This window comes from Rhipicephalus microplus, chromosome 7 (assembly GCF_043290135.1).
Source record: "Rhipicephalus microplus isolate Deutch F79 chromosome 7, USDA_Rmic, whole genome shotgun sequence".
NCBI classification, from domain to species: Eukaryota; Metazoa; Arthropoda; class Arachnida; order Ixodida; family Ixodidae; genus Rhipicephalus; species Rhipicephalus microplus.
Window position 1 is genome coordinate 3,152,501 of NC_134706.1, and position 27,501 is coordinate 3,180,001.

The 27,501-nt window shown below is 47.2% G+C and overlaps 1 protein-coding gene and 1 long non-coding RNA gene across 2 annotated transcripts in view; one reads left to right on the forward strand and one right to left on the reverse strand.

The window, feature by feature from the left end:
* Hpd (4-hydroxyphenylpyruvate dioxygenase) overlaps positions 1 to 15,956 on the forward strand; it is a 29,783-nt gene extending 13,827 nt beyond the window's left edge. Inside the window, exons 6-13 of the mRNA XM_037430697.2 lie at positions 1,455 to 1,544; positions 2,324 to 2,427; positions 3,661 to 3,738; positions 7,901 to 8,063; positions 11,437 to 11,508; positions 12,313 to 12,429; positions 14,180 to 14,302; positions 15,721 to 15,956. Coding sequence (XP_037286594.1) covers positions 1,455 to 1,544; positions 2,324 to 2,427; positions 3,661 to 3,738; positions 7,901 to 8,063; positions 11,437 to 11,508; positions 12,313 to 12,429; positions 14,180 to 14,302; positions 15,721 to 15,798 — 825 coding nt within the window. The 3' untranslated portion in view covers positions 15,799 to 15,956. The remainder of the gene's footprint in view (positions 1 to 1,454; positions 1,545 to 2,323; positions 2,428 to 3,660; positions 3,739 to 7,900; positions 8,064 to 11,436; positions 11,509 to 12,312; positions 12,430 to 14,179; positions 14,303 to 15,720) is intronic.
* LOC142767221 (uncharacterized) overlaps positions 1 to 27,501 on the reverse strand; it is a 57,165-nt gene that overhangs the window by 21,318 nt on the left and 8,346 nt on the right. The window contains exon 2 of the long non-coding RNA XR_012884784.1: positions 24,342 to 24,508. This is a non-coding gene — a long non-coding RNA (uncharacterized LOC142767221). The remainder of the gene's footprint in view (positions 1 to 24,341; positions 24,509 to 27,501) is intronic.

A 27,501-nucleotide genomic window follows, 5' to 3' on the forward strand; every position in this document is an offset into this window, starting at 1 on the left:
TCCTTTGTTGTGTTAAGTGCGTCTCATAATCATATCGTGGTTTGAGGACGTGAAACCCCAACAATTATTCTCCTTCCACTAGCACGCGCGCGCGCGTGTGTTTGTGTGTTTCTGTGTTGTATGTGCGTGTGTATGTGCGTGTGTACGTGTGTGTGTGCATGTGCGCGCGTGTGTACGTGTGGTGTGTGTGCGCGCGTGTGTGCGTGTTGTGCTGTGTGTGTGTGTGCGTGTTGTGCTGTGTGTGTGTGTGTGTGTGTGTGTGTGTGTGTGTGTGTGTGTGTGTGTGTGTGTGTGTGTGTGTGTGTGTGTGTGTGTGTGTGTGTGTGTGTGTCGTCTGTCTTTGAGGGGGGGCTTCCAATTACCGTGATGGGATTAAATGGTATTGCAGTTTTTAAAAACAGGTGTTAAGACAACTGTTTACTAGGTCGACGTATCGAACGCAAGACGGCCGTTCGATGACATTATCAATTTGCGCACCGTAGCATTCTGTGTCAGTGTTTATAGCACCTTCTTTAAGGTGACAAATGAGAGTGGGTGAATAAGGGCAAAAAAAGAGAGTACAAATTAATATCTTGTTTCTTGGGGGTGTAGCACCACGTACGAAAATTGTAAGAAAGTTTACTGGAAAAGCGCACTTGAAATGAGGCGCTTGAAAAACCAGCTATATATTTCATAGACACCCTTATTCATTAAAATATTGACTTAGGCTTAGCGCTTATAAATCTATAGTTATCACGAGGGAAAGGTGTCTTTTGACTTGCTTTTGCAAAGACTCTGCACTCAGCGTTTCATTAAACCTTTGCCAGGTCACATGGCGCCGCAGCGAGCGAACGCAGTTGGACGCCTTTCTCACGTAGCATGACGTCCCGCTGGACACACTCGCGCTCCGGTTGCTCAACATCACTGCGACACGACGAATGATCTTAGGAGACGCAGCGTAGCAGAGCTTTCACTCTATAATACTGGTAAAATGCCGTCACGGTCAATGGCAAAAGTCAACGGTATGGCCGACATTGTCTGAGAAGCGCGTTGTGTCCGGTTAGAGTCATATATTAGAGGACTCCTATACCACCCAAAGGCGTAGCTTAAGTTGTAATGCTGCAGTTGCGTTAAAATTGGACAAGCACGTAGCCGCGATAATTTTTCTATACGGTGCCTTAACAGTAGAGTTACAGGCGTTTTATTATCCAAAACAGTCTCTCGCTCATTTCGCACTTTCCTTCGCTCATCGGCTTGTCTCTCTCTACACCTTACGAGGAGGAAGAGCGGCGACAGCCTGCGAGCCGAAAGACCGCTCATTTTTGCGGATGACATGGAAATTCTTTTGGCATTGCTGACCCTGAGGGTATTTTGGATTCGATGCATGCATTCACATAAAATCTAAAAAAAAAATACCGGAGGTGGTTTAGGAGACTTGACAAAAACCTAGAAAAACGTTTTCTATTTGGACACAGCGAGCCAAGGAGCGCGGTGCTGCCATCGTCCGCGACATCTGGGAGGAGTCTGACGAATGCGGAACTGTGCGCTTTGCAACAGTACAGACGGTGAGTGAAGTGTGTAATTGTATTTGCAGCATCTTCATTAACTGACACATTTTAATGAAACAATATCTTTCATTACTTCATTCGTTCAATCATGGGTTCATGCTTTCATTTGTACACATATCGTTGTTTTCCTGTTCCACCGGCCATACACAAGGAAGGTAAACACTGTACCTGGTTTTTTTACGGGTTAGTGTTGACAAAATGCCGATTGTTGAGCTCGCGCACTTCATTCATTCAATTTTTCAAGCTCATAATGTGTGTCATTCCATAGCCTATATAATCAACACTTTTACTTGACTTAAGAGGACATGCAAATTTAACAATATCTCAGTAATTCACGCAAGTTAACTGCATTTACTTTTTGTTGATATTTTCGTTTCACCATACAAGTACTCTTACCAAATGTACCAATCACAGTCATTTTTCTAGCGCTCTGGTGCTCGAATGGGTCAACTAGATTTCTTTTTTTTTTTCCATCGCTTGAAAAACAGGTTTCATTCAAACTCATGTTTCAAGTTTATTAAGTTCCTGGGCATATGAAGTTAAAAATCATGAAAATAAATTTCCTCATTGAGCATCTCCAGTAATTCAACATGAGAATTGTTGAAAGGTATTATGCAGTCGTCCTCTCCCCATACACGAGTAACTTGCTAATCAATTAAATGTTTACAACACGAGGTGGCGTGGTAAACGCGATCCGTGACAGAAAACGTGTTCGAGCCCTTGCGTCGTGACTGTTCCGTTCACACGTGCGTCTCTGCCATTCACCGCAAACGCAGTGCGGCGACACGACGCACACGTTCGTGGAACGTGGCTCCTACAACGGCCTCTTCCTGCCCGGATTCAAGAAGCACCCATCCCGCGACCGGAGCTATGAGAAGCTGTGAGTGCTCTCCTTTGAGGCGAAACCCTGGCGTGTCGAATTCGCTGAAACGTCGACTCGGGCACACAACCTTTGTTTACTATTTTTTTCCTCACAAGCTTCCGTCATTCTTTACGGTGTCAATGTAGCGCAAAAAAAGACAAGGACAAGAAAAGTGAGCACCACAAGCGCTTACTCACAACCGAGAGATTTATTGCTTGAACCTAAAATATACAACATCTACCTTGACACTCGACTAATTCCAGCGCATGCGCATAGAGGGCGAAGCAAAAGGCAAGAAACCAACACAAGAACACATCTTCTGCATCCCCATCCCCACGGTATACTCCCTTCCTTTGAGTAGTATCACTTCCTTTTCCAGTAAGACCAAAGGAAAATTTCTATCACACATAAAAACCCTCGCGTTAATAGACACCACAATTGCATGACACGAGAACTTGCCAAGGCTTTCCATATTTACGCGAGGGCTTCTATGAGTGTTAGCAATCCTTCTTTGGTCTTAACGGAAAAGGAAGTGATACTACTCAAGGAAAGGGACTATACCGTGGGGATGGGGGTGCAGGAGCTGTGTTCTTGTTTTGGTTTCTTGCCTACTGTTCCACCCACGATGCGCATGCACTGTATTTAGTCGAATGTCAAGGTAGATGTTATATATTTTATGTTCAAGTAATAAAGCTTTCAGTTGTGAGTAAGCGCTTGTGGTGCTCACTTTTCTTGTCTTTGTCTTTTTTTTCTGCGCTACGTTTATGCCGTAATAAATCAGTACCAACTAGCTCACCTCTCAGTTTCGTTCCATCATTCCCTTCAGCCATATAGATATGTGATGACATTCACATCAAATTTACTAGTGAGCTCGCTAAAATTTTATTAGTGAATGCTAATTATATGATAATGTTCACAAAATAAAGCGATCACTTGGATAATTACCTTGTATTGATTATGGAAAAATAATTAGTCGCTGTAAACTTAGCGACCATCCTAGGGTGGTATTTGATGACTAAAGTCAAGATCAATGCTTATTATTGAACGTCGGACATCGATGTAACGTACACGGTAAAATGGCCACACCGACTGTCTTTCGCTTTCGAGTCGAACGCACTTAAAACTCAGCGAGTTTTTGTAATCCTAAAAATGAATATTGCTACCCCATCAACAGAGTGGCTTCGTGAAAAAGTGATAGTTAGGTTTTATACCTTACTTGATCGCGACGACATGGTCGCGTCTGCTATGCAGGCCGAACAGTGGCCTCCAGTTCATCGACCACTGCGTACTCAACCAGCCCGACCTGGAGATGGTGCCTGCAGCGCAGTGGTAAGTATGACGCTAATGCGCACGAATGGTTTTAAGTTTCAGCGCACGCACTCTGCCACCGCTATGCAGCTGGGAGAGTTACATTCAAAGAGACGGGGAGCTTACCGTAAAATTCTCAGCGTTAAAGAAACAGCAATATTCTTTCTATTTTAACATGCTGAAATAACGGAAAGTCGCAACAATGTTTGTTTTCAAATCAATAGAACGATTAATATGAGGGGGTGCATGGAGAACGTTTCCTCCGTAAAACTTTCCTTTTAGGGGCGAAGCTTTTTATAGCGGCACCGTTCGTCCCTCGTCGTAGTACGTAACATGTCTTACGCTTTGACCTGCAAGGTGGTGCCAGTGGGAGATTTCTCTTGTGCGTTGTTGAACAATAAAACATTCGCAGCGTGCGCGTAAACTAAAAGCCGAATTCTCCTGCCTATGATTCCCCATTAGCAGCCATTGACATGTACATTGAGCATTATCTGACAAGAAAGGGTTGCTACGTTATGCTCGCTGGGCGTAACTTCCTTGGTTTTAGAAAGGTTTAGCGAGCGTTGGGCCGCAGTGCCATGAATACAGTGAACTAGTATATACCGTGAACTCGAGGTGGTTAAAGGTGGGAAGTAGACACGAAGCGTAAGCCGTAAGAAAGTGTGCGTGTGCCACCTCTCGTTTAGTCCATGGAATGTCCGCTGGATGGCGCTGCTTCTATACGCGGAATATATGATGAAAAGATGCAAGATGGTGGCACTTGGAGTGTTGACTAGATGGACGAACGGATACACAGACAGATGCATGGACGGACGTACGGATGTCTGCACGAACGGACAGACGCATGGACGGACGCAGGGGTGGATGCATGGACGAACGCAGGGACGGACGCACGGATGGGCGTGCGGACGCATGAACAGACGCACGCACGGACGGGCGGATAGACGGGCGGACGGTCACACAGACGAACGCATGGACAGACGGAAGCAAGAACGAATGGACGGACGGATGCTTCGCCTCACTCTCCATCATTCACCCCATGAAGATGCTGCCATTTTGTTTAGTTTGGAGGTGGGGGGAGGGGGGGATAAATAAGTGTATTACTTTAAAAAACACACTGCAAAAAGGGACACATGAGCATTACTCCTGCATCTCTGTATCACCCGCGTTCCTTCTACCCTGCTGTTTTTTTTTTCAAGATGAACATTTGATTTTGATTTTATTTTATTAAAGTTAGAGAAAAATTACGATTCAGAAAGAGAGGACTAAAGATATTCATGCCTGAAGAGGTCTCACCACCTGAAACAACAACATTTTTCCCGCAAGAAATGACAATAAAAACGGAAGCAATTGAAAAAGACACATAAAATAAGTAGTAGTTAACGTACAACTTTGAATACATATAGAAAGATAAAAATAACATAACATGACACACAATAAAAACTATGAAAGACGTAGTTGACTTATTTGGCCCTTTGTTGTTTTGCCTGATTTGTGATTTCTTATTATTTTTTCTAGCCCTTTGTTCTTGTTCACGAGGGTCGTAATCTGGTAGTGCAACGTTTGCGAGCCACAGTTTTTCCGTATCCTGTTATTCCTAACGTTCTTCCAAGACTCTGGTACCCTTCCCGTCAGGAGACACCTCGTAAACAGGGTGGCTGACGGGAACAGTACCAGAGTCTTGGAAGAACGCTAACATCATCTTAATACATAAGAAAGGAGATGACAAGGACTTGAAGAATTACAGGCCGATCAGCTTGCTCTCTGTAGTATACAAGCTATTTACAAAGGTAATTGCTAACAGAGTAAAGAAAACATTAGAATTCAATCAACCAAAGGAACAAGCAGGATTTAGAACAGGCTACTCAACAATCGACCACATTCATACTATCAATCAGGTAATAGAGAAATGCTCAGAGTATAACCAACCACTATAAATAGCCTTCATAGATTACGAGAAGGCGTTTGATTCAGTAGAAATATCAGCCGTCATGCAGACACTGCGGACTCAGGGCGTAGATGAAGTATATATAAACATTCTGGAAGAAATCAACAGGGGATCAACTGCTACCATAGTGCTTCATAAAAAAAGCAATAGAATACCAATCAAGAAGGGTGTAAGGAATGGGGACACAATCTCCCCAATGCTATTTACCGCGTGCTTACAGGAGGTTTTCAGAAGCCTAGAATGGGAACAGTTAGGGATAAGAGTTAATGGAGAATACCTTAGTAACTTGCGCTTCGCCGATGACATTGAATTGCTGAGTAACTGAGGGGACGAATTGCAACTCATGATTACGGAGTTAGACAAGGAGAGCAGAAAGGTGGGTCTTAAAATTAATCTGCAGAAAACGAAAGTAATGTACAACAACCTCGGAAAGGAGCAGCGCTTCGAGATAGGTAATAGTGCACTTGAAGTTGTAAAAGACTATGTCTACTTAGAGCAGGTAATAACCACAGAGCCTAACCACGAGATTGAAGTAACTAGAAGAATAAGAATGGGGTGGAGCACATTCGGCAAGCACTCTCAAATTATGACAGGTAGATTGCCACTATCCCTCAAGAGGAAGGTATATAACAGCTGTATCTTGCCGGTACTTAGCTACGGAGCAGAAACCTGGAGACTTACAAAGAGGGTTCAGCTTAAATTGAGGACGACGCAGCGAGCAATGGAAAGAAAAATGGTAGGTGTAACCTTAAGAGACAAGAAGAGAGCAGAGTGGATTAGGTGACAAACGGGGGTCAAGGATATCATAGTTGAAATAAAGAAGAGGAAATGGACATGGGCCGGGCATGTAGCGCGTAGACAGGATAACCGCTGGTCATTAAGGGTAACTAACTGGATTCCCAGAGAAGGGAAGCGGGTTAGGGGGAGACAGAAGGTTAGGTGGGCAGATGAGATTAAGAAGTTTGCGGGTATAAATTGGCAGCAGCAAGCACAGGACCGGGTTAACTGGCGGAACATGGGAGAGGCCTTTGTCCTGCAGTGGACGTAGTCAGGCTGATGATGATGATGATGATGTTATTCCTAACATGTCGGACTATATACGGTGGATGTTTTTCAAGGTCTTGTAAAGCGAGTGAAAAGGTTGTGTCGTTCTTGAGTACAAGTGATGTGTTTCCAGAGCCAGCCGCAATGCTTTTAAGTAGTGTACATTTGTATACCCAGATTGCTCCAGTGTTCGTTTGTACTGTCTCGATAATTCACATTATTGATGGTTCGAACAGTTTTTTCATTTGTTAAGCAAATAGTGATTGCAAATAAGATTGTGTAGTGCTTGAGACCGTAATTATTTTAAAGAGAAAAAACTATATGTTCATAACTTATTTTTGGTCAAACAGGCCTCCATCAGAATTTCGGAAATGGAAAGGGGGGAGGGCTATGGGCCTGCAATCAGCATACAGGACTACAATAAGATGCAGTCAAATTTAACACAAAAAATTCAGTTCTTTCACTGAGACACATGAATCTATCTATCTATCTATCTATCTATCTATCTATCTATCTATCTATCTATCTATCTATCTATCTATCTATCTATCTATCTATCTATCTATCTATCTATCTATCTATCTATCTATCTATCTATCTATCTATCTATCTATCTATCTATCTATCTATCTATCTATCTATCTATCTATCTATCTATCTATCTATCTATCTATCTATCTATCTATCTATCTATCTATCTATCTATCTATCTATCTATCTATCTATCTATCTATCTATCTATCTATCTATCTATCTATCTGTCTATCTATCTGTCTATCTATCTATCTATCTATCTATCTATCTATCTATCTATCTATCTATCTATCTATCTATCTATCTATCTATCTATCTATCTATCTATCTATCTATCTATCAACCAATCAATTAACCAAATAGTACATATTTTCCTTCCACCGACATACTGAAAGAATTATTATGGAGGAAATCCCCCTTTTAGGACAGTTTGACTAGCTCCCATACCTGTAATCAAGCTCGAAGCTGCAATGGCATTTACACTTAAAGAAAAAAAAAACACGCTTTACAAAAAAGCACGTATTGCCATAGGACATGTGCAGCATGGAGAACGGGAAAACATGTTCCGCCTGTGCATGCGGTCTGCCGCAATTTCTCGTTGATGGTTTCAAGTGAAATGCCCTGCATGACGTGCTCGGCGTGGCGTCCATGTTGCAGGTACGAGCGGAGCCTGATGTTCCACCGCTTCTGGTCGGTGGACGACAAGCAGATCCACACCAAGTACTCGGCGCTGCGATCCATCGTGGTCACGAACTACGAGGAGACCATCAAGATGCCCATCAACGAACCCGCCAACGGGCTGCGCCGATCGCAGATACAGGTACACTGGCACTGCCCATGTAGATGTGTAGACAAATTCTTTTTCTTTTAGGGAAAGGGAGGGCCGAAGTACGGGGAGGAGTGATGGGCACGCACGAAATCACGTGCAGCAAGCAGCTTCTAATTCCGAATCTGGCTAATGTGGTAATTTGATGAGCTTTCAAACCGGGACTACGAACCCTCCTACACTAGCAGTTATATCGGCAGTTGTCTAAAGGACGACTGCCCATATAAGTGCACAAGTCGGAGAGTTCTTAGTGTATTCCATTGGTAAATTGGCTAACACATTCAACGACGACATTTAAAAAGAAATATTCATTGTCTACCCGCCAGTAAGTGCGTTTTTCCCACATGTCTGACATAATTACAATCGGCAAACTTGTAGAATATGGCTCGCATTTGCAGCCCACTATGCTGGGGTACTCTCAGGCCCATTAGAGTTACTGTATACGCTACCTAAAGGTAGCGTATACAGTAACTCTAAGGCCCATATTTAGAAAGCACGCCCTGTGAAATTCGGATCGAGGGAGGTGTTTTACGAGGATAAATAATGAAAAGATGGGTTCTTCAAAGCCATCAACAAGTGCCCCCCCCCCCCTTTTTCCCGGAAAAAATTCCCGGCAACGGGCCTGCAGTTATGACATTGGGCACCTTTAGCTAACGGTATTTTGCCTCCCGCTCCCCTCAGCCAGTCGGTGGTTGCACCTCTGCGCATGCGCTAGACGGTCAGGCGCTGAGCGTGTGAGCGGAACGTCGTAGCGAGCGAAGGATCATGTGACGCGAGAGGAAACGACCAAAATGGCAGCCGCTTGTGCCGCGAGCCCGCGCTGCTCGGAAATCGCAGTGGTTTTTCAGCAAATACGCAAGCACCGACAGCACTTCAGGACACACAAGGATCCGCACCTCCTCCGAGAAATCGTCGAAGCGGATCGCTTCGAGAAAACGCGCGTGTGGGGCGAATTTCGATCTAGAGCCGACACTTGGGACCATGAAGGAGCGCCTCGAGAGGCTTCTTTGGTATTTCCGTGAAAGGGGCTTCACGAATCTTCGATAGTAAGCGATATTATGTAAAAATAGTAACAATTTAGTATTCAATAGCAACCACTCTTCCAGCTATTCAGAAAAGATCTTTAGCTTCATTTGCCACAAAACAAAGCGGTGAACGCGCTGCCTCAGGGTAGGGCGTTTGAAACGCGTTTGGGCTGCCTTAAAGGCTTCGACTGTACTCTAGCTCCAAATGAAAGTGACGAAAAAAAGAAAAAAAAATTCGGCAGATCCCACGTACCTGGGAATCAACTTTATGCGAAGCACGCGGAGGAAAGGTGACCGTGTTGCATTTTTTTCTTTTATTGAGCGACGCGTCAATAAATGACGCTAAATATATGTACAAATGTTGCACGCAGAGACATATTTTGAAGAGTTGCAGATGTTTATATAACGAGTTTCCCACTTGCACAACGATGTCAGCTAGAAATGTGTTTTAGCAACACCAGAAGCTGATATAAAGCGCTGATGATCGCGAAGATGCTGGCCCTTGACACTGCTATCTGAATCAAGTTCCGCGCATGGCCCCTCACCACACAGACTGTCTCCGTGGCACAATTGGCTAGCGCGATCGGCTGTTAACCGAACCCCTCACCACAATTGACGTTAACCCCACGTGACGGGTGTATGAAAGGAGCACATATGTAATGTTTATAAAATTTGGTAGGCAGCACTGCAACCACTATTGAGGTTTCACGAAGGTTAGCGCGTATACTTGAATAGTTGCGAGGCCTGGCGTAGTTCTGTGGTAGAATGCTTGGCTGCCACAAAGAATGCTTGGGTTCGATTCCTGCTGGGACCCTGAAGCTTATTATTTGCATTCGTCGGGTGGCCAACGCTGCCTATGTCCGGTTTTTCTTAACATTGACATTTATTCTATACCTTCGTTGGGTCGACGCCATCGATGTCGGGTATTGCTTAACGCCCACGCGTTAAAATTGCCCATGTGTGTTCTCGTCGTTCCTGGAAGTGTCAGTCACCTGTGGCACATACCCGCCAGCGGCACATACCCACCCGTGAGTACGCGTATGTCACTGTTTGGCGGGAAGTGTTTGACGACGTGCGCGACGGGATTGTGACATTATTCATGTCTTGACCAACGCGTCGCATTCGTCAAACCATCTTACCCTCCCATGCTAATTTTGGTTCACGCCAAGTTAAGGGGGTGACCACGAGAGCACCCAAGTGTAACCGGTTAGATAGATAGATAGATAGATAGATAGATAGATAGATAGATAGATAGATAGATAGATAGATAGACAGATAGATAGATACGCTCAAAGTCACCGAAGTTCGCTAAGAAATGCTTCGCATTTAAAACGATGCTCATGCGTCAAACAGTAAATGATTACACTCTCCTTTAAAACAGAATTTTCAATCTTGGTGCAAGATAAGAACAATATTTATTTTTCTTTACAACTACTTTCATGCAGTGGTGGCATCGCGATTGCGTCGACTGAACGACACTTAGCTAAAACCGAAAACGCGCGTTGCGATCCGGTAACGTTGAACGTTTGAGCGGAACGGCGTACAGAGCGCGAAATCACTTAGCTAAAAGTGCCTATCATGCCAAACTCCGCCGTTAGTCAACTCAAATTGGCCAAGAGGGATGCTGCAGCTTATCTTTGGCTTATAAGATGCCGCCAATACGAAATATAACAATATGGCAGAATTTCACAGTGTCCAGAATGGCGCCCCTGCAGCGCGCGCGTATACGCTGGTCTGCACGGAACGAGCAGTAAGACGTGTCAACTGGCGCTTCAGTGAATGACTAATTTCTGCCTCACCCCCAATCAAGGTGTGACGCCTTACATATTACGCTGCAGCCTTGTTAGACGCCTTGTAGCAGCTACGGCATTATGGTTCTTCGATACTGTCCAGCTTGATGAATCGTGTCAACGTGTCGCGGCAGCGCGTAAACTCAGAACTATTTCTAGGAAGTCTACACTGCATCGCAACGCTAACATTACTGTACCTGGCAAATCTTCTCTCCTGGAGTGCTTTCTCTTGACCGCCTCCTCCACAAGTCCAAATGGGTTTGTTTGTTACACTAGTAAGCGAAGCTCCTTTTTGACGGGCGCCATCAGCGCATGCGCACCGGAAACGCTTCAACGGCGCCACCCCGATGCATTTTTGGTGGCTCGTGGCCTTTGAAACCTGTCGACGCACCATCTCGGAGGCAATGGGCGCAAAGGAACGCACAAGTTCCCACGCTGTCGCATTGACCGGAGAGCCACCAAATTAGCTTTTTCGTTCTCGCAGCTAAGGTCGCAGTACCTGTCGTGAAAAAGGTCAGCAATTCTTGAGCACTGATGCCTTTCCCCTTGCAGGAGTACGTGGACTATTACGGAGGCGCCGGCGTCCAGCACATCGCCCTCAACACGAGCGACATCATCGCCTCGGTGAGCCACGCATCAGATAAATCTTAACTTACACAGAAGAAATTACCATTGTGCTCTTGCATCTTCATAGCAAGGAAAGCCATGTGAAACAAACACTTCGGCGATATTAGAAGGCAACTGACTTCATCTTAAGCAGATGCCTTGCATGTGAACTGTGAATCTCGCTCCCTCTCTTCTACCCTCTCGTTGCCTTCCCCCAGCACAGGGTAGCAAATGCATGAAGTCATATTAGCCTCCCTGATTTCTCTGTATTGTCTATCCCTCTCTTTCTGAACTACATAATTCCTGCACAAAGCCACAAATGCCAGAGTATATTGTTCCAGAGCTGGCAGTCACTGCCTGCAGTCACACTTATACGTGTGCATTTCACCTGCGCATGCTTCCTATACAGGCATGTAATGCGAACGCTGGCATGAATGCTGGCATCAAATTTACTCTGTTATTGACTTCGTTAAAGCGCCGCTGTTACATAATTTCCCGATATCTTGCTTTTTTATTGCTTATAATACGTATTTTTGTGTGTATTGATGAAGAGTTGCATTTTTAAATCTTTCACTATCGTGCACAAGCGGTAGTTTATTTTTTTCAACGTATCATCGCCATATGACTGAACTAGGTTCCGGAAAGGTTGAGGGCAAGTGGACGCCTGCAATGCAAATGCCCAGAAAACATTTTCTTTGCAACTTTATTCCACCATATCACAAAAGAAACATTGCCGCAGCGCACGATATTTAAAGATATTTTAGTCGTTCACCTGTTCTTCTTGTAAGCCGGAAGGGTAAACAAACACGACTTGTGGCGCAGATCACGGCACTCCGCGAACGTGGCATGGAATTCCTTGATACGCCGGACACCTACTACACGCAGTTGCGGGAGAAGCTCAAGACGGCCAAGATCACCGTCTCTGAGGACCTCAACACGGTGAGGACACAGCACTGGTTCTGAGGTATAAACTAAGCACAGGTAGACTCGTGTAAAGCCTGTTTCTCATCTGAGCGGCAGCAGGACGCGTGGACGCGAATTTGTTTCACATTGTGAGGCTTTTGCGAGATGCCCGCCGCTAGCATGACCAGTGTTTCCCGTACTGCCGAGTTGTAGCAAGTTACCCTCGGCGCACGCGCCCATTCTTCGATTCCGCCCCTGTCATCTCACCCACGTCACTGCTCCCCCGTCAAACGCTCTGCAACGAGCAAATTTTAGAGGCAAAGCTCCTTTAGCCGTGGGTCTTGCGTCCGCGATGTACGTAGCAGTAGTAGTAGTAGTCGTCGTAGTAGTAGCTATAGCCACCTCCACGGCCGGACTAGAGGAGCGGTATGCACACACTCATTTGAATTGATGGGGAAACCCACGCACGTTAATCATAAATAGAAAGATAGTTGTTCCTGGTGAAATAACCTACAGAGACGAGTATCGGTGACTTAATTTCCAATAAACTTTGCCTTAAATTTGATGCTTGCTAAAAAACTAGTAATATAAGGACGCACTTTGAGCGCTATCTGACCAGAAAAGGTTGCCATGACGTTAAACTCGCTGGGCGTAACCTTCTTGGTTTTAGCAAGGTTTAGCTAGGGTTGGGTCGCATTGCCATCAACCAGCGGTGGTGAAAGGTGGGAACTAGACACGAAGCGCAGGCCGTAAGAGAGTGCGCGAGTGCCGAACCTCTAGTCCGGCCTTGTCACCTCTCGTTTAGTCCTTGGAATGTCCGCTGGATGGTGGTAGTTCTATATGATGAATATATGATGAAAAGATGCGAGATAGCGGTACTTGAAGTGTTCACTAGACAGATGGACACGGACGGACGGACAGACGGACGCATGGACGAACGCACAGACGTATGCACGGATGGACGGACGAATGGGCGGACGCACGAACGACCGCACGGAAGGACAGACGCACGGACGGAAGCGCGGACGGACTGACGGATGCTTCATCTTACTCAACTTCATGCATTCCGTGGACATGCTGTTATGTTTTTTTTTTTCAACGCTCTAAAAACCCGTTTTTGGCACGCGCGATGGCTGCCGCTCTACTTTTGGGGCAAAATCACTCGCATGTGAAACAGGCTTTATACGGGCCACCGTAACCACGATAAGCGCTTACCGCAGCTGCACGGTCTAACCGCTGTTGGATTGCTGAGCACGGTTGACTGCTCGCTAAGCTTGGCAACCTCAGTTTAAGGTAACTGACGTTTCGCACACGGGCAAAATGGCATACCGAGCATCACCCGAGTCCAGCGAGGGCACTTAATATCTCTTTAGTGAAGCTGCATTTTTGGAGAATTTTTTTTTCTTAGCATACTGATGAAATGTCAAAATAATTATAGTGGAACCTTTACACCTGTTAGTTTAAGTATTAATGACGAATACATTGGTCAAGTTTATTTGGCGTAATGCATATAAGGGAAGTTACCAAACTAAATATTACCACGTTTCTTGGCCTTCCTCCATTATTATGGAAATAAAATTGACATGCAATCGAATTGAGAACTGCGAATACTCCACCTATACGTGAAGATGTTGGACCTGCTTAAATCTCCTGTACCCCCGTGAAGACACGCCAAGTGCAGTTCGCTGCCACTGTTTATTGTTTTTTCTTTTTGTTCTTTCTTTTTTTGGAGGGGGAGGGGTGTTTGTTTCGCAATAATCACACGTTCCCGCCTTGTCACCAACAGCTCCAGAAGCTGAAGATTCTGATCGACTACGACGACAACGGGTACCTGCTGCAGATATTCACCAAGAACATGCAGGACCGGCCGACACTCTTCCTCGAAGTGATCCAGAGGCACAACCACCACGTTAGTCTCTTTTCTCTCCCAGTCGTACCAAACTCGCTCCGAGTCGACGTATCGACGCGTTCAACTCGTCAGTGCATTTCCATATACACTGGTTGGCGTCGGGCTGACCACTGAGAACCAGAGCATATAGGCTATTTATTTAGACATTCAAGTGACATGGCCCATAACCTACAGCTGTGGCAAACACGTGGTACTAAGAATGATGATGATGACGATAGTGATAATGACTACGGTGCTTACCAGTGTTTGATGGCGCGTACCCACAAGGGGGATCGCCCAAATGTATACCCTACCAAAGACACTCCCAAAGACCACATATTAATTTGAATGAATTGTGATGGCAGTTATATAGATGCTTCATACGCATTTTTCTGTCGCCGCGAGGTTCCGTATATAATCCAGCGGGCGCATCGCTCTGGGTGTGGTATAGTGCGTGTTAAGGAGCCTACATGACCGCAACCCATTGCGTGTGCGAGGGAACGCGTGATGGCCTTTACACGCGCTAACCGCACGGCCGCAACGCACATGCCCGGACCCCTACCGCACGCAAGCCGGGGACAAATAAGCCAATTGGCGACGGGTGAAAGAGCGTCGCCTATTGGCTTATTTGTCCCCCACTTGCGTGCGGTAGGGGTGCGTTGTGGCTGTGAGGGAAGCGCGTGGAACGGCCCTGAGGATGCACTCGGCGAACACGGCTCAATTGAGGAGGAAAAGAGAGATAGGTTGAGGAAAGGGAAATACGCAACTTTTCGGCTCAGCGCCGGTAGGGGTTGGGTGAGAGTATAAAAGATGTGGAGAAACGTCTCCTTCACCACGATAGACTCTTAGGGGAGGGAGAGGTCCTGCAAGAAGGATTGAGGGTGGGGACGCCTGCGTGGCTCGCAGGGCACAAGGCAAGCGCTGCGCTTTGTGTGCTCTTCCAGCACCGCATTTGCGCTCTACAGTTGACCATTATTTGAACCAACTAGTCCAGCAACGAGTCGTCTTAAGATTACTTTGTAGTACCCCCACCGCTAATTTCGCGTTGAGTCGATAGAAGGTCGCTTCACTCGCTGCAGCGGCTGCACCTCGTTCACCTCCTCACGCCATCTTTTTGTCGAGTTACGCCAGGTATGATGCTAAAGGAGATAGCTGCTAGTTCTACCTTATGTAACAGTGTTTAGTTCATATCCCACTCGTTGCTTCGCCCAGAAGCAAAACTGTATCTCTCTTTACTTAATTAAGGCAAGTAGACTAATGTGAGGGGAACGCACTGTTATTGTATACGAGCCTTCCATCTCGGACTATGCTAAACTAACACGCTCGAATTTCCATCCTAACAACATTTTACAGCACACAAAATATGTCCCTTATCCTATCGCTTTCGTCGCTCTTTATTCTTTTTCTATTGCATTTGCTCACTCAATTTCTTCTTCTAGGGATTCGGCGCTGGTAACTTCAAGTCCCTCTTCGAGGCCATCGAAGCTGAGCAGGAGGCCAGGGGAAACCTCTACTGAGATACAAATAAACATCAAGAGACGCTTGCGTCTCTCTGAAATCAAGGAATCTCTCAGAGGAAGGAACAAGAATCTGATCACCGAGGAGCTTCTCGTCGTTTGACGCGCTCAGTACCTTACCCCTTTTAAGCGTTTGAATAAAATGCATTCTTACTGCATGATGTCGCTTGAGACATTCAAATGAACAGGAACTGGTAACAGAAACCGGTTATAGAAACAAAAAAAATATTACAAGCGACTCTAATCATTGATTTAAGCGTCAGGTATTGGCACTTGCAGATCAGTGTTCACGTGCCATTCTCTCGGTCAGCTTAGCGTTTCACGGTGCTGCCAAACCAAATCTCGGAGTCGAAGGCCATGTAGAAAGCGGCGCGTGGTTGAGATTCGCTCCGCCACCTGGCACAACGATTCCAGCTGCTCAAATGAATACCATCTGCTAGCAATCTCAGTACTCTATCACAGAGCGTATGCTCCACTTCATCCAAACCGCCTGAATGAACTTGGCTACTTCCTAACAACTTTATTGATACTGCAGCAGAGCCTGTGTCTCCCACGCTCGGGCGTTCAGGCCTTTCCTCTCCCCCGCCTCGTGGACCTGCTCACTCAATCAATTTTCAACAATTATTCTCCCCGTTTATTGGCCCTTATCTTAAACTCACGCTCATGTCATATGTATTCAACGCATGTATAACCCTTAACCTCAACAACAACCATTCATTCTCTGCCAATTTAGTTCTTTGCTATGAAAAAAAAAAACGGGAAAGAAGCCCGGAAGCATGACCAGAAGTTCTTAATATAGAAGGAAGAGTGTCCCTTGGTGACTGCCACTGAAATAGCCAAGCACCTCATTCGAGCAAATAAAACAAGAAGCTGGTTTATCCATTTGGTTTTTGTACGGGGTTTAACGTTACAATGTGGCTCGAACTTAGGGAGAAGTCGTAGCAGAGGAGTCTGGATAATTTCTACCACCTGGGGTTTTTGAGAGCTCACTGACACGGGGGGCCTCAAGCGTTTCTTCTGCAACTAAATGAGACCTCCGCAACCGAGAGAAAACCTGTGTTTTTTTTTTTCATTAGGATTAGCATCCGAACATCGTAACCACTATAAGCCACCGCTGCGAGTGCAATAAAAAAAGGGGGGGGGGAGGGAGGAGCTTCAAGTTTGATTTTGAGCTATATATTGCCACCAGCACGTAGTGGGTTGACAGCAAGAGCGGCTCTCAATCTGGAGGAAAAAAGAAGATCGCGTGTTTCTTTGCTCGAGAGCCAGCCACGACTGACGCATTGTCCTAGTGCTAGCTACCTGGTGGTTTAATAAATCCCCCAGTACTTGTGACTCATCGTGACAAACTGGTGGAGGTGCTGGGTAGTCTCACGGATGCTGCAGACCCCCCCCCCCCCCCCCAGGAAGCCGCGATACGAGTCCAGTGCCAGTCAATACTCCCGTGCATCGGACCAGCCGCCGAATCAGGGGATTGCCTCCGGGAGCCGACGATACTGCTCCCACCACGTCGACAAACATGACCAGCGCTTCGGTGCAAACCTCGGCAACCGGCACGGGAAGCACGACGTCGAACCGCTACACGTTGGAAAGCCCACGCGCACCGGTGACGTTCCATGGCTCGGAGCACGAGAACGTTGATGACTGGTTGGCGGATTTCGAGCACGTATACCCACCTTGAATCAGTGGGACGACGCGGCGAAACTGGGTCGTATCTACTTCTATCTCGAAGACGGGGCACGTACGTGGTATCAAAACCGGAGGAAAAGCTGACGACGTGGCCCGAATTATCTCCTAGGCTTCTGCAGACCTATGCCAGTGCTGATCGCCAAGAACGAGCTGAACGAGCTATTCTGGCCCGCGTCCAGCTGCCAAACGAAACTGTGACCACGTTCGACGAAGACATGACGCGCCTCTTTCGACGGGCAGATTCAAGAATGACGGAGGACAAGAAGTTGCGTCACTTGATGCGCGGTGTCAAGGACCAGCTTTTTGCCGGCCTCGTGCGAAGTCCTCCGAAGACGGTCGCGGAGTTCTTGTCCGAGGCCATGACAATGAAAAAAATGCTGCAGCAGTGATCCAACCAATACGACAGGCAAGTCAGTGGCATGTCTACTGCCGACATTTTCACCGCCACTAGAACCAACAACGACTGTCTACGTGAACTCATCCGTGATATAGTACGTGAAGAGTTACAAAAGGCTGGTGTAACACCTCATCCTACAGTTAACTCTATTGCAACTGTGATCAAGGATGAGCTGCACCAGGCCCTCCGGGGCACCTTGACTCATGATACAGCTGTGCCAGCTCCTGCTGAATACCGCTGTGAGACAACCTACGCGGAAGCCTTGAAACGCCCTGCTGCATCGCCGCCATTATTTGTCCATCCTGTTCCTGCTGTTTCACTACAGTCAGCGCAGCACATACCGTACTACGAAGGCACGTACACGCCACCACCGTTGGCCTTTGTCCCTAGTGCTTCTGTCGCCCATCGTTCAGTGCAACCAGTTCAGTACATCAACGATCGGCGCACGTCTCCTCGAAAGTCTGATGTTTGGCGCACACCTGATCGCCGGCCTCTGTGCTTTCACTGTGGAGAAGCTGATCACTTGTACCGCCAGTGCCCATATCGCCGTCTTGGGCTTCGTGGCTTCTCTGCGTACTCACCGCCACCCCGTTACAGCCAGAGACCGCGCGACATCGAAAACTACCTCTCCCAGCAGCATGCACCACCATCTGCCGGGCGCCAGTCGCGCTCGCCATCACCGAGGCGATTTTCATCAACGCCCCAGCGGTATTCTACCACATGGTCTCTCCCAGCCCCCACCGGGAAAACTAGCCCAAGCGACCTCTGGGGGCGGGGTCGCTGAACGTCGAAGCGCTGAAGACCTCCTATTGACGCAGAACTGTACAGAAACCGGTCCGACATCACATACTGCAGCAAAGGATGGCCGACTTTCACTCGACATAGCAGTGACAATTGATGGTTGTGCAGTTAATGCGTTAGTGGACACCGGCGCAGACTATTCCATACTGAGCGGGAAACTGACAACGCAGCTGAAGAAAGTCATCACGCCGTGGCATAACTCGCAGATTCGGACAGCTGGTGGCCACGTCATTACTCCACTGGGTGCCTGCACAACTAGAGTACAGATTCAAGGGTACACATTCGTAGCAAGCTGCCTTGTTCTACGCGAATGTTCCCGTGACGTCATTCTGGGAGTTGACTTTCTACAAGAAAATGGAGCTATCATTGATCTGCAAGAGCGCCGCATCACGTTCTCAGCCCAGCGAGCAATCAACGTGCAGGATGGTGGAAGGCGTGTCGACGTACTCCGTATTTCTGAACAGCGTGTGACGCTTCCTCCACGAACAAGTGTTTTAGTCGACGTAACATGCTGTGGTTTGGGCGATGGCGATGTGGTGGCTGAGAAAAATTTAGAACACCTCCTGCAGCAAGGCATTTGTGTAGCTAGAAGTGTAATACACCTTCGTGATGGCCGATCTGAATTGCTCGTAACCAACTTTAGCAACGAGCATCGACATCTTTTCCATGGCACTTTGATAGCGTTTGCCCACGAAGTAGCAAACGTCACCAACTGTCTCATGTCGGAAATAGTGGATACCGCCGACACGTCAATGAGTAATATTGACATCAATCCTGATCTGTCCACCGTTAACCAGACTGCGCTACGAGCGTTCTTGTTCGAGTTCAGGTCTTGCTTCGCAACTTGCTCAAAGATCCGCCAGACGTCTATCACTCAACACAGGATCATCACGTACGAGGACGCACGTCCGATACACCAGAACCCCTACCACGTGTCGGCCAAAGAATGTGAAGCGATACGTACGCAAGTCACCGAGATGCTTGACGATGGCGTTATTGAACCATCTAACAGCCCGTGGTCATCTCCAGTCGTACTTGTCAAAAAGAAGGACGGGTCGCTACGCTTCTGCGTCGACTACCGAAAGCTTAACAACGTGTCGAAAAGGGATGTGTATCCGCTGCCACGTATCGACAATTCGCTGGATAGACTTCGTCGTGCCCATTATTTCACTTCTCTCGATCTCAAAAGCGGGTATTGGCAAATCGAGGTAGATCAGTGAGACCGTGAGAAAACAGCCTTTGTGACTCCAGACGGCCTATACCAATTTCGAGTGCTCCCTTTTGGCTTGTGTTCAGCACCGGCAACTTTCCAGCGAATGATGGACACTGTCCTCACAGGGCTCAAGTGGCAGACTTGTCTTGTCTACCTTGATGATGCGGTGGTCTTCTCTACCACGTTCGAGCAGCACCTTCACCGCCTGCGCAGCGTGCTGGAGGCTATCCGATCGGCGGACCTCACACTAAAGCCACAGAAGTGCCACTTCGGCTATAAAGAACTAAAATTTCTTGGACATGAAGTTAGCGCCGAAGGAATTCGTCCCGATCCGGACAAGCTTGCCGCTGTTGCCGTATTACCAGCTCCTGCCGATAAGAAAGCCGTCCGGCGCTTCCTTGGTTTGTGCGCCTACTATCGCCGATTCATTCATGGCTTTTCACAGATAGCAGAACCTCTGACTCGTCTCACAAGGGACGACACGCCGTTTGTCTGGGAAAACGAGCAACAAGCAGCTTTTGATGAGCTGCGACAGCGCATGCAATCAGCGCCCGTTCTCGCTCATTTCGACGATGATGCTGACACGGAGGTCCATACCGCGCTAGTAACATTGGGCTCGGTGCAGTGCTCGTTCAGCGTCAAGAGGACATCGAAAGAGTGATAGCCTACGCCAGCCACTCTCTACCCCGTGCCGAGGCGAATTATTTCACTACGAAGAAAGAGTGCCTCGCAGTCGTGTGGGCAATCACCAAGTTCCGCCCGTACCTTTATGGTCGTCCCTTCAAGATAGTGACGGACCATCACGCGCTCTGTTGGTTGGCAAGCCTGCGCGACCCTTCAGATCGGCTAGCATGGTGAAGCTTGCGGCTGCAGGAATTTGATGTCACCATCATCCATAAGTCCGGCCGTAAGCATGAAGACGCTGACACACTGTCACGCGCACCCCTTCATGTCGTCAGTCAGGAAGCAGAGGAAGACGAAGGCTTTCTGGGCGCCGTTAGTGCATCAGACTTGAGCAAACGACAGCGAGATGAGGCAGAGATTCGTCCAATCATTGATCATTTAGAAGGCCAGGGCGCAATCATACCACGTCATTTATCCCGCTCGTTGACGTCGTTCTGCCTGCGAGACGGTGTGCTGTACAAGAAGAACGCTCGTTCGAACAATCGTGCTTACCTCCTGGTGGTTCCTCGAGACATGCGAGACGACGTCCTCTTCGCTTGCCATGACAAACCCACATCCGGTCATCTGGGCTACTCAAGGACACTTGCCAGAGTGAGCGAGAGGTACCATTGGCCAGGACTTTCAGCAAGCGTAAAGAAGTACGTCAAGAGCTGTCGGGAATGTCAGCGCCGAAAGCAACCATCTGTTAAGCCAGCTGGTTTGCTTCAGCCCATTGAAGCACCCTGCACGCCGTTCGACCAAGTCGGCATGGACATTCTCGGGCCATTTCCTATGTCTGCGGACAGCAACAAATGGGTGATCGTCGCGACCGACTATTTGACACGCTACGCTGAAACCCAGGCGATCCCACGAGCCACGGCTTCTGAGGTAGCACAATTTTTCATGCGCCACATCGTGTTACGACACGGTGCTCCTTCCAGTGTAATAACGGACAGAGGGACGGCATTCACGGCGCAGCTTACGGACGAAGTTTTCAAACTGAGCAACACCAGACACCGAAGGACAACTGCGTACCACCCGCAAACCAACGGACTTACCGAACGACTGAATAAGACCCTCGCAGACATGATCTCAATGTACATCGACGTACAGCACAAAACATGGGACCGGATCTTACCTTACGTGACCTTCGCGTATAATACCGCCGTGCAAGAGACCACGCGATTCACGCCATTTCGGCTTCTCTACGGCCGCGAAGTGGAGACCATGCTAGACTCAATGCTACCGTGTCAGCACGAAGACGAGTTGGCAACAGACGCCGAAGAATTCACAGAGCGTGCTGAGGAAGCCCGGCAGCTCGCGCGACTGCACATCGGCCAGCAACAGCAGGCAGACGCACGACGCTATAATACCCGCCACAGAGAAGTGTTTTACAGCCCCGGAGATCAAGTTTGGGTGTGGACGCCCGTCCGCCGCCGTGGCCTTAGTGAAAATGAGCCGGTACTTTGGCCCATATAAAGTGTTACGCCGCGTCAGTGACGTGAACTACGAAGTGGTTCCGGACTCAACACCCCTTGCACGGAGTAGGACACGGCTGAGGCCGGACGTCGTTCTTGTGTTGCGCATGAAACCATTTATTGCGCGTTGTTCGTAACTTTTCCTTTACCGTACAGCGTTCTTTGTATTTTTTGTTTATTTTGTGAACTTACTTTCTCGTTCATTGACGTTTCCTATATTGGCACGCTCTTCAATTTTTACTTTCAATTCATCCGAATTTCCATTTTTTTTTCACGTGCCTATGTAGTAGCATCGCGGTGCTGCTATGTACTTTCCTTTCCTCTTTTTGGTACTTGTTTTTTTTTTATTTTCGGAAGGGGGGATAATGCCACCAGCACGTAGTGGGTTGACAGCAAGAGCGGCTTTCAATCTGGAGGAAAAAAGAAGATCACGTGCTTCTTTGCTCGAGAGCCAGCCACGACTGACGCACCGTCCTAGTGCTAGCTACCTGGTGGTTTAATAAATCCCCCAGTACTTTTGACTCATCGTGACAATATAGCTAATTTGGCACATAGTTACGCAGTAAGGGCGTGGGACGGAGGAAAAACACAAACAGCTCTAAAATCCCCACACCCTCAAGGTCACTTTTCCGAACAAGACGGCAAAAACAAAGTGCACCTCAAGATAATGTAAACGAACAATGCGCATGTTACACATTTAAGAGAAGCTTATACAATGATAGATACTAGTGGCGTACATCATGAAGGGGGCGCCCCTTGTGCTTGAAGGGACACCCATTGCAAGTCTACCTCTCCCCCATCACCGCGAAATTTCTCTCTCAGAGATGATACATCTGAATTACTTGCAATTAAATTTAGCGGGTTCAGCTATTTAATGCTTACATTTCTAACGTGTAATGACGTTCGATATCACTCAGCTGAGTAAGACCATTCAAATTGGAACTGCCACTCAATCGGTTTCAGAAAAGACTCAATAGAACAATGCTTTTACGTGAGCTGGGAAATCATTGTTCTATAAAAAAATTTAAGAAAGAAAAACAAAAATGGTTACCAAGGTATACCCAGCCGGTCTGAAAACAGACTAACCTCCCTGTCCTTTCGTTTCTCTTTTCCTCCTCAAATTGACTTCAAGGCTACATTTCGGCTTTTATATAAGTAAAACTAAAACCTGCTTTATTTATGAAAACAAAATGGCCACCATGGCAAGATGTTCCCCCGCCTCGCAGTTGTAATTTTTCTAGGTTTGCACCACTAAGAATGTTTGAAAAGTGTGCGCACATTTTCGTAATTACATATAATCTTCAATATTTACCGTATTCAACAAGCAATCACTTAATGCTTGACAGCCGTAGTCAGGATGCGGACACATAGCAGCGTTCCGAGTGTCGGTTCAGGCTCCAATAGATTTAGTTCCAAAAGCACATCTTTTTGGGCGAGTCGGTGCTTGCATTGCTGAAGTACACTTGACTGTGGCGTTCCGTGAAAAGGGAGCAGAAGAGAAATGCCTCGGCGCTTCACTCTCTTCTGTTTTCCTCCTTTTCAGGATACGGATGTTGCGGTATACAGTCGAGTTTACTTGAGAAATGAAAGGATATAGTTGCACGCTTGCTACATTGCGTGTACAACCACAGCTTTTTACAATGCCATTTCGATCAATAAGGTGTACTAGCAAACCGGGTTTATTTTATATGTACCAATTATTTGGGACATCGTTGCGAAATCAGAGGGCGATAGAATGGGTGGGTATATCCTGGTCTACGTCAAGCTCAAGAAATAAACCTGTCCGGATTGTGCGTTGTACGGACACACGGTCGACATTAAGGGCAATAGAATGGTCATCGAGCGAGGGACAGGAAACAGTCGGGTAAGGTGGAGAGTTTGATGGAATGACGAAATCATGAACCTCGCAGGAATAAAATGGAATCGGCTCGCAAGGGATGCCTTCGTTTTGCAGAGGACTAAAACTGAGGTCAAAAATGGTGAAGTGTAGGTGTTACATGGATGGCTTGCATCGCAGCCTCAACAGTAAAATGCGTTTACTACTAGATTTGTGGGGTTTAACGTCCCAAAACCACCATATGATTATGAGAGACGCCGTAGTGGAGGGCTCCGGAAATTTTGACCACCTGGGGTTGTTTAACGTGCACCCAAATCTGAGCACACGGGCCTACAACATTTCCGCCTCCATCGGAAATGCAGCCGCCGCAGCCGGGATTGCGTTTATTACTACACCGGCAGCGTGTACCGCTAACGGTGCTAATAAATACATTATCGCAATAATCGACACTGAGAGTGAACCCACCTCCGATCCGACACGCCGCGTCTTCCGTCGGCATTGACGTGACACCGAGGAAGAAGGACCTTCATTTCTCAGGAAACGTAGTCCCGCGAAGAAGCCCATTTCAGGGTCAGCACAGGTGAGCGCTTCACATGGTCAGCAGTGATCCCACTGCTTCCTCCACTCCCGATCTGCAATAGAACAGTTAAAAGGTGAACTACAGTAACACTGTAGTCTTTCAGGAGTACAGCGGTGTATTCGAATAACCAGCGGAAGTTGACAATCTATAACGACACAATGCGAAACGTTTTCATTCGTCAACGTTAACCCATACAATGTATAACTAACCAATATTTAGCAGCTGACATATGCAAATACTGGAACTCATATAGCTGATCTACAAGCCGAGTCGCCAGCCACATTTAAACAAAAATAGCCATCACTAGCAAAAATAATAGCCAAATAACCAGCCATAGAAAAAAAAAGAAAAAAAAAGGCGCTTTGATGAGCCCTTCCTTTGAAGTCACTGCCTCCGCATTGCTCCTGCTTCATTTCATTTTACTGCAGAGCTGTTCATAATATAAGCTGAGCTACATCTTTGCTGTACTCAAGGGGGAATAAAGATATAAAGAGCCAGCACGCCTATAGCGTCCACAAGCCAACATGTTCCGACTACACTTCTTCCTTGTATTGCACGCTCTAAGTTTAACTTCCAGAATGCTTTCGTCTCACTTTTTTTAAAGCTGTGATTTAATTGGTAATTTTAGAATAACGTATGCAAAGCTTTTCGTTAGCGTTTGCCGCCACTGCGCGTGCCTAATGCACCATTCTTTTGCAGACCCCGCTAAATGGCGGAAAGAGCGGGCGACCGCAACAAACGCTACCTTTGCGGCCGCTACGAACACAATGAACCTCCGTAGCTGCGTCTGCATGCCGACTGGGATCAGCGACCGTTCGAAGACGCGTCCTGAGCGGTCATCGCAATGCTTGGTTAGTTGATCGCACATTGATTAGGCGTTAGTTCAATGCAGAACCCTAACATTTTTCGTTAATAATTTTCATGTGCAGGATTCTCAATCATGCAATGGGGAGGGGGAAGCGCCAACGCAGCGAGCCACCTCCCCCACTGCTCGCGGGAGCAAAGGATTGCGATCGATTAAAAAAAATCAAGCAGTGACGTACTGCTTAGAACGACCGACCATTAATTGGTCCCCAGCTTTCGGAGGACATTGTTGGAAGCTAACAGTTCTACACGAGGAATGCAACGCCAGGGGCACCCGCCCGCCATTATCGCCTAGAGAGCCTCCATGAAGACTATACCTATTATCGCCAAAAACACTGCATGACCCCCGCATCCTAAACAAAGCAGGTCAGGCCCGACAATTTCAGAGAGACGGGTGGGGGTGGGGGCACAATACATAGACCTATTTCATGTTTGTAAACATGGTAGGCGCTGAGTGTCGTCACGGTGCAGCGGTGGCCGCAACAGAGGAAGTTGCAGTGGCTGCTGAAATGAACACATGAGCGGTTGACATGTAGTTTTAGCTTTGAGAACCTTATCAAAACATATGAGGTATCTTAACTGCGGCAATGTAGCTCATTTGCGAAGTGTCATACAGTCTTTGCTGCAGCCTACGTCACACGTGCACACTTTAATTTGTACTAATGAAATGTAGACCCAGTTCAGCAAAAGGCTTTAGAGTACAATATGCAAATGTGCGGTGTGAAATTACGTGACCATGAATCCTTGCGATAAATCCTCGCATATAATAAATGTTCCGGAGAATTTATCCATGTAATTGACCAGAGCAACCTCGGTGACACTTTCATCCGCAATGCGCTTGCGATAATGCTTCAACATAATGCTGTGGACAATAAGGTTACGTACTTGTAAGGTCCGCGGCTCAATTCGCATGCACGCTCAAGCCGACATCGCGAAATGCGTACGACTGAGCAAGTTTCCCGCGTAATGTTTTTCTGTGAATTCACACAGATGTGAAAATCTAGTGAAGCGCATCACAGCCAGAACAGCCCTCTCCGATACACTTGTGTCAGGTGTTTTCTCGCAGCCACATATAATAAGAAAAAGCATAGGTCTAAGTCATCCTTTCGTTCGCTGTTACTTTAATAAACAGTATCCACGCAGAAAGAAACACAGTGCTCGATCGTTGGCTTGATGACCGAGTTACACCTTTAGTTCACGCCAGTATGGCGATATCATTTTGATGTGTCGAAGACTTATGAAGTTATATCAACAATGGCAACCGTGAAAAATGCTTCGCATATGGCAATGCTATCCAGAATGTTAACGTGATTTGAGGTAAACGTGCTCGATACTCCTCAACGGCTCATTAAAAAAACCGTAATTCCATGGCTTATTCCAACACTTGAGAGAGCTAATCGCTTTTTATGGGTAAGCCACTCCAAAACATATCCGATGAAGCGGCGTCGAAGGCAAGTTCTCGCGTTTCACAGCTACGGCTGATCTTCGACGGTTTTCGTCAACAGAAAACTTAAAAAAAAAAAGACCTGGTCCATCTTTCTTGTGCCTTCCCGTGCAAATAACCGTAAAAGTTCGTCGTTACAACACTCTTTCTTCTTTGCACGGCCACAAACAGCGCACGTACCAGCGAAAACACAGCAGACACTGCGGTAGGCGCCGCAGCTTTTGCCTACCAAGCAATACCAAACACCCGAAAACAGCGCCACTGCTTTTTCGTGACGTGTTTCCAGTGGAATTCGTCTACACGCAAGCCAATATAGCTGATACATACCTACCAGTTGTGTTTACTCCTTAGAGCCATGCCACTACCGAGCTGCAGAGGGGGTCTATATGTATCCTGGTCTTCCATACCGCCACTCGTACCGCAGCTGGTCTCCCGGCTCCAGCATAGTGGATCCACGCGCACGACTACGTCGATGGCGACACTCCGGCATCCGCGACCAAAACTTGCGTCCTCCTTCGGAGGGCACCTCGTTAGGCTTAACTGCGCTCTGCGGCGCAGCTGCTGAACTCTCTTCGCGATCGGAGAGCACCTCGTTAGGCAACTCCGCTCTGCGACGCAGCTGCTGGACTCTCTTCGCGATCGGAGAGCACCTCGTTAGGCTCAACTTTGCTCTACGACGCAGCTGCTGGACTCTCCGCGCCATCGGAGAGCACATTGTTAGGCTTAACTCCGCTTTG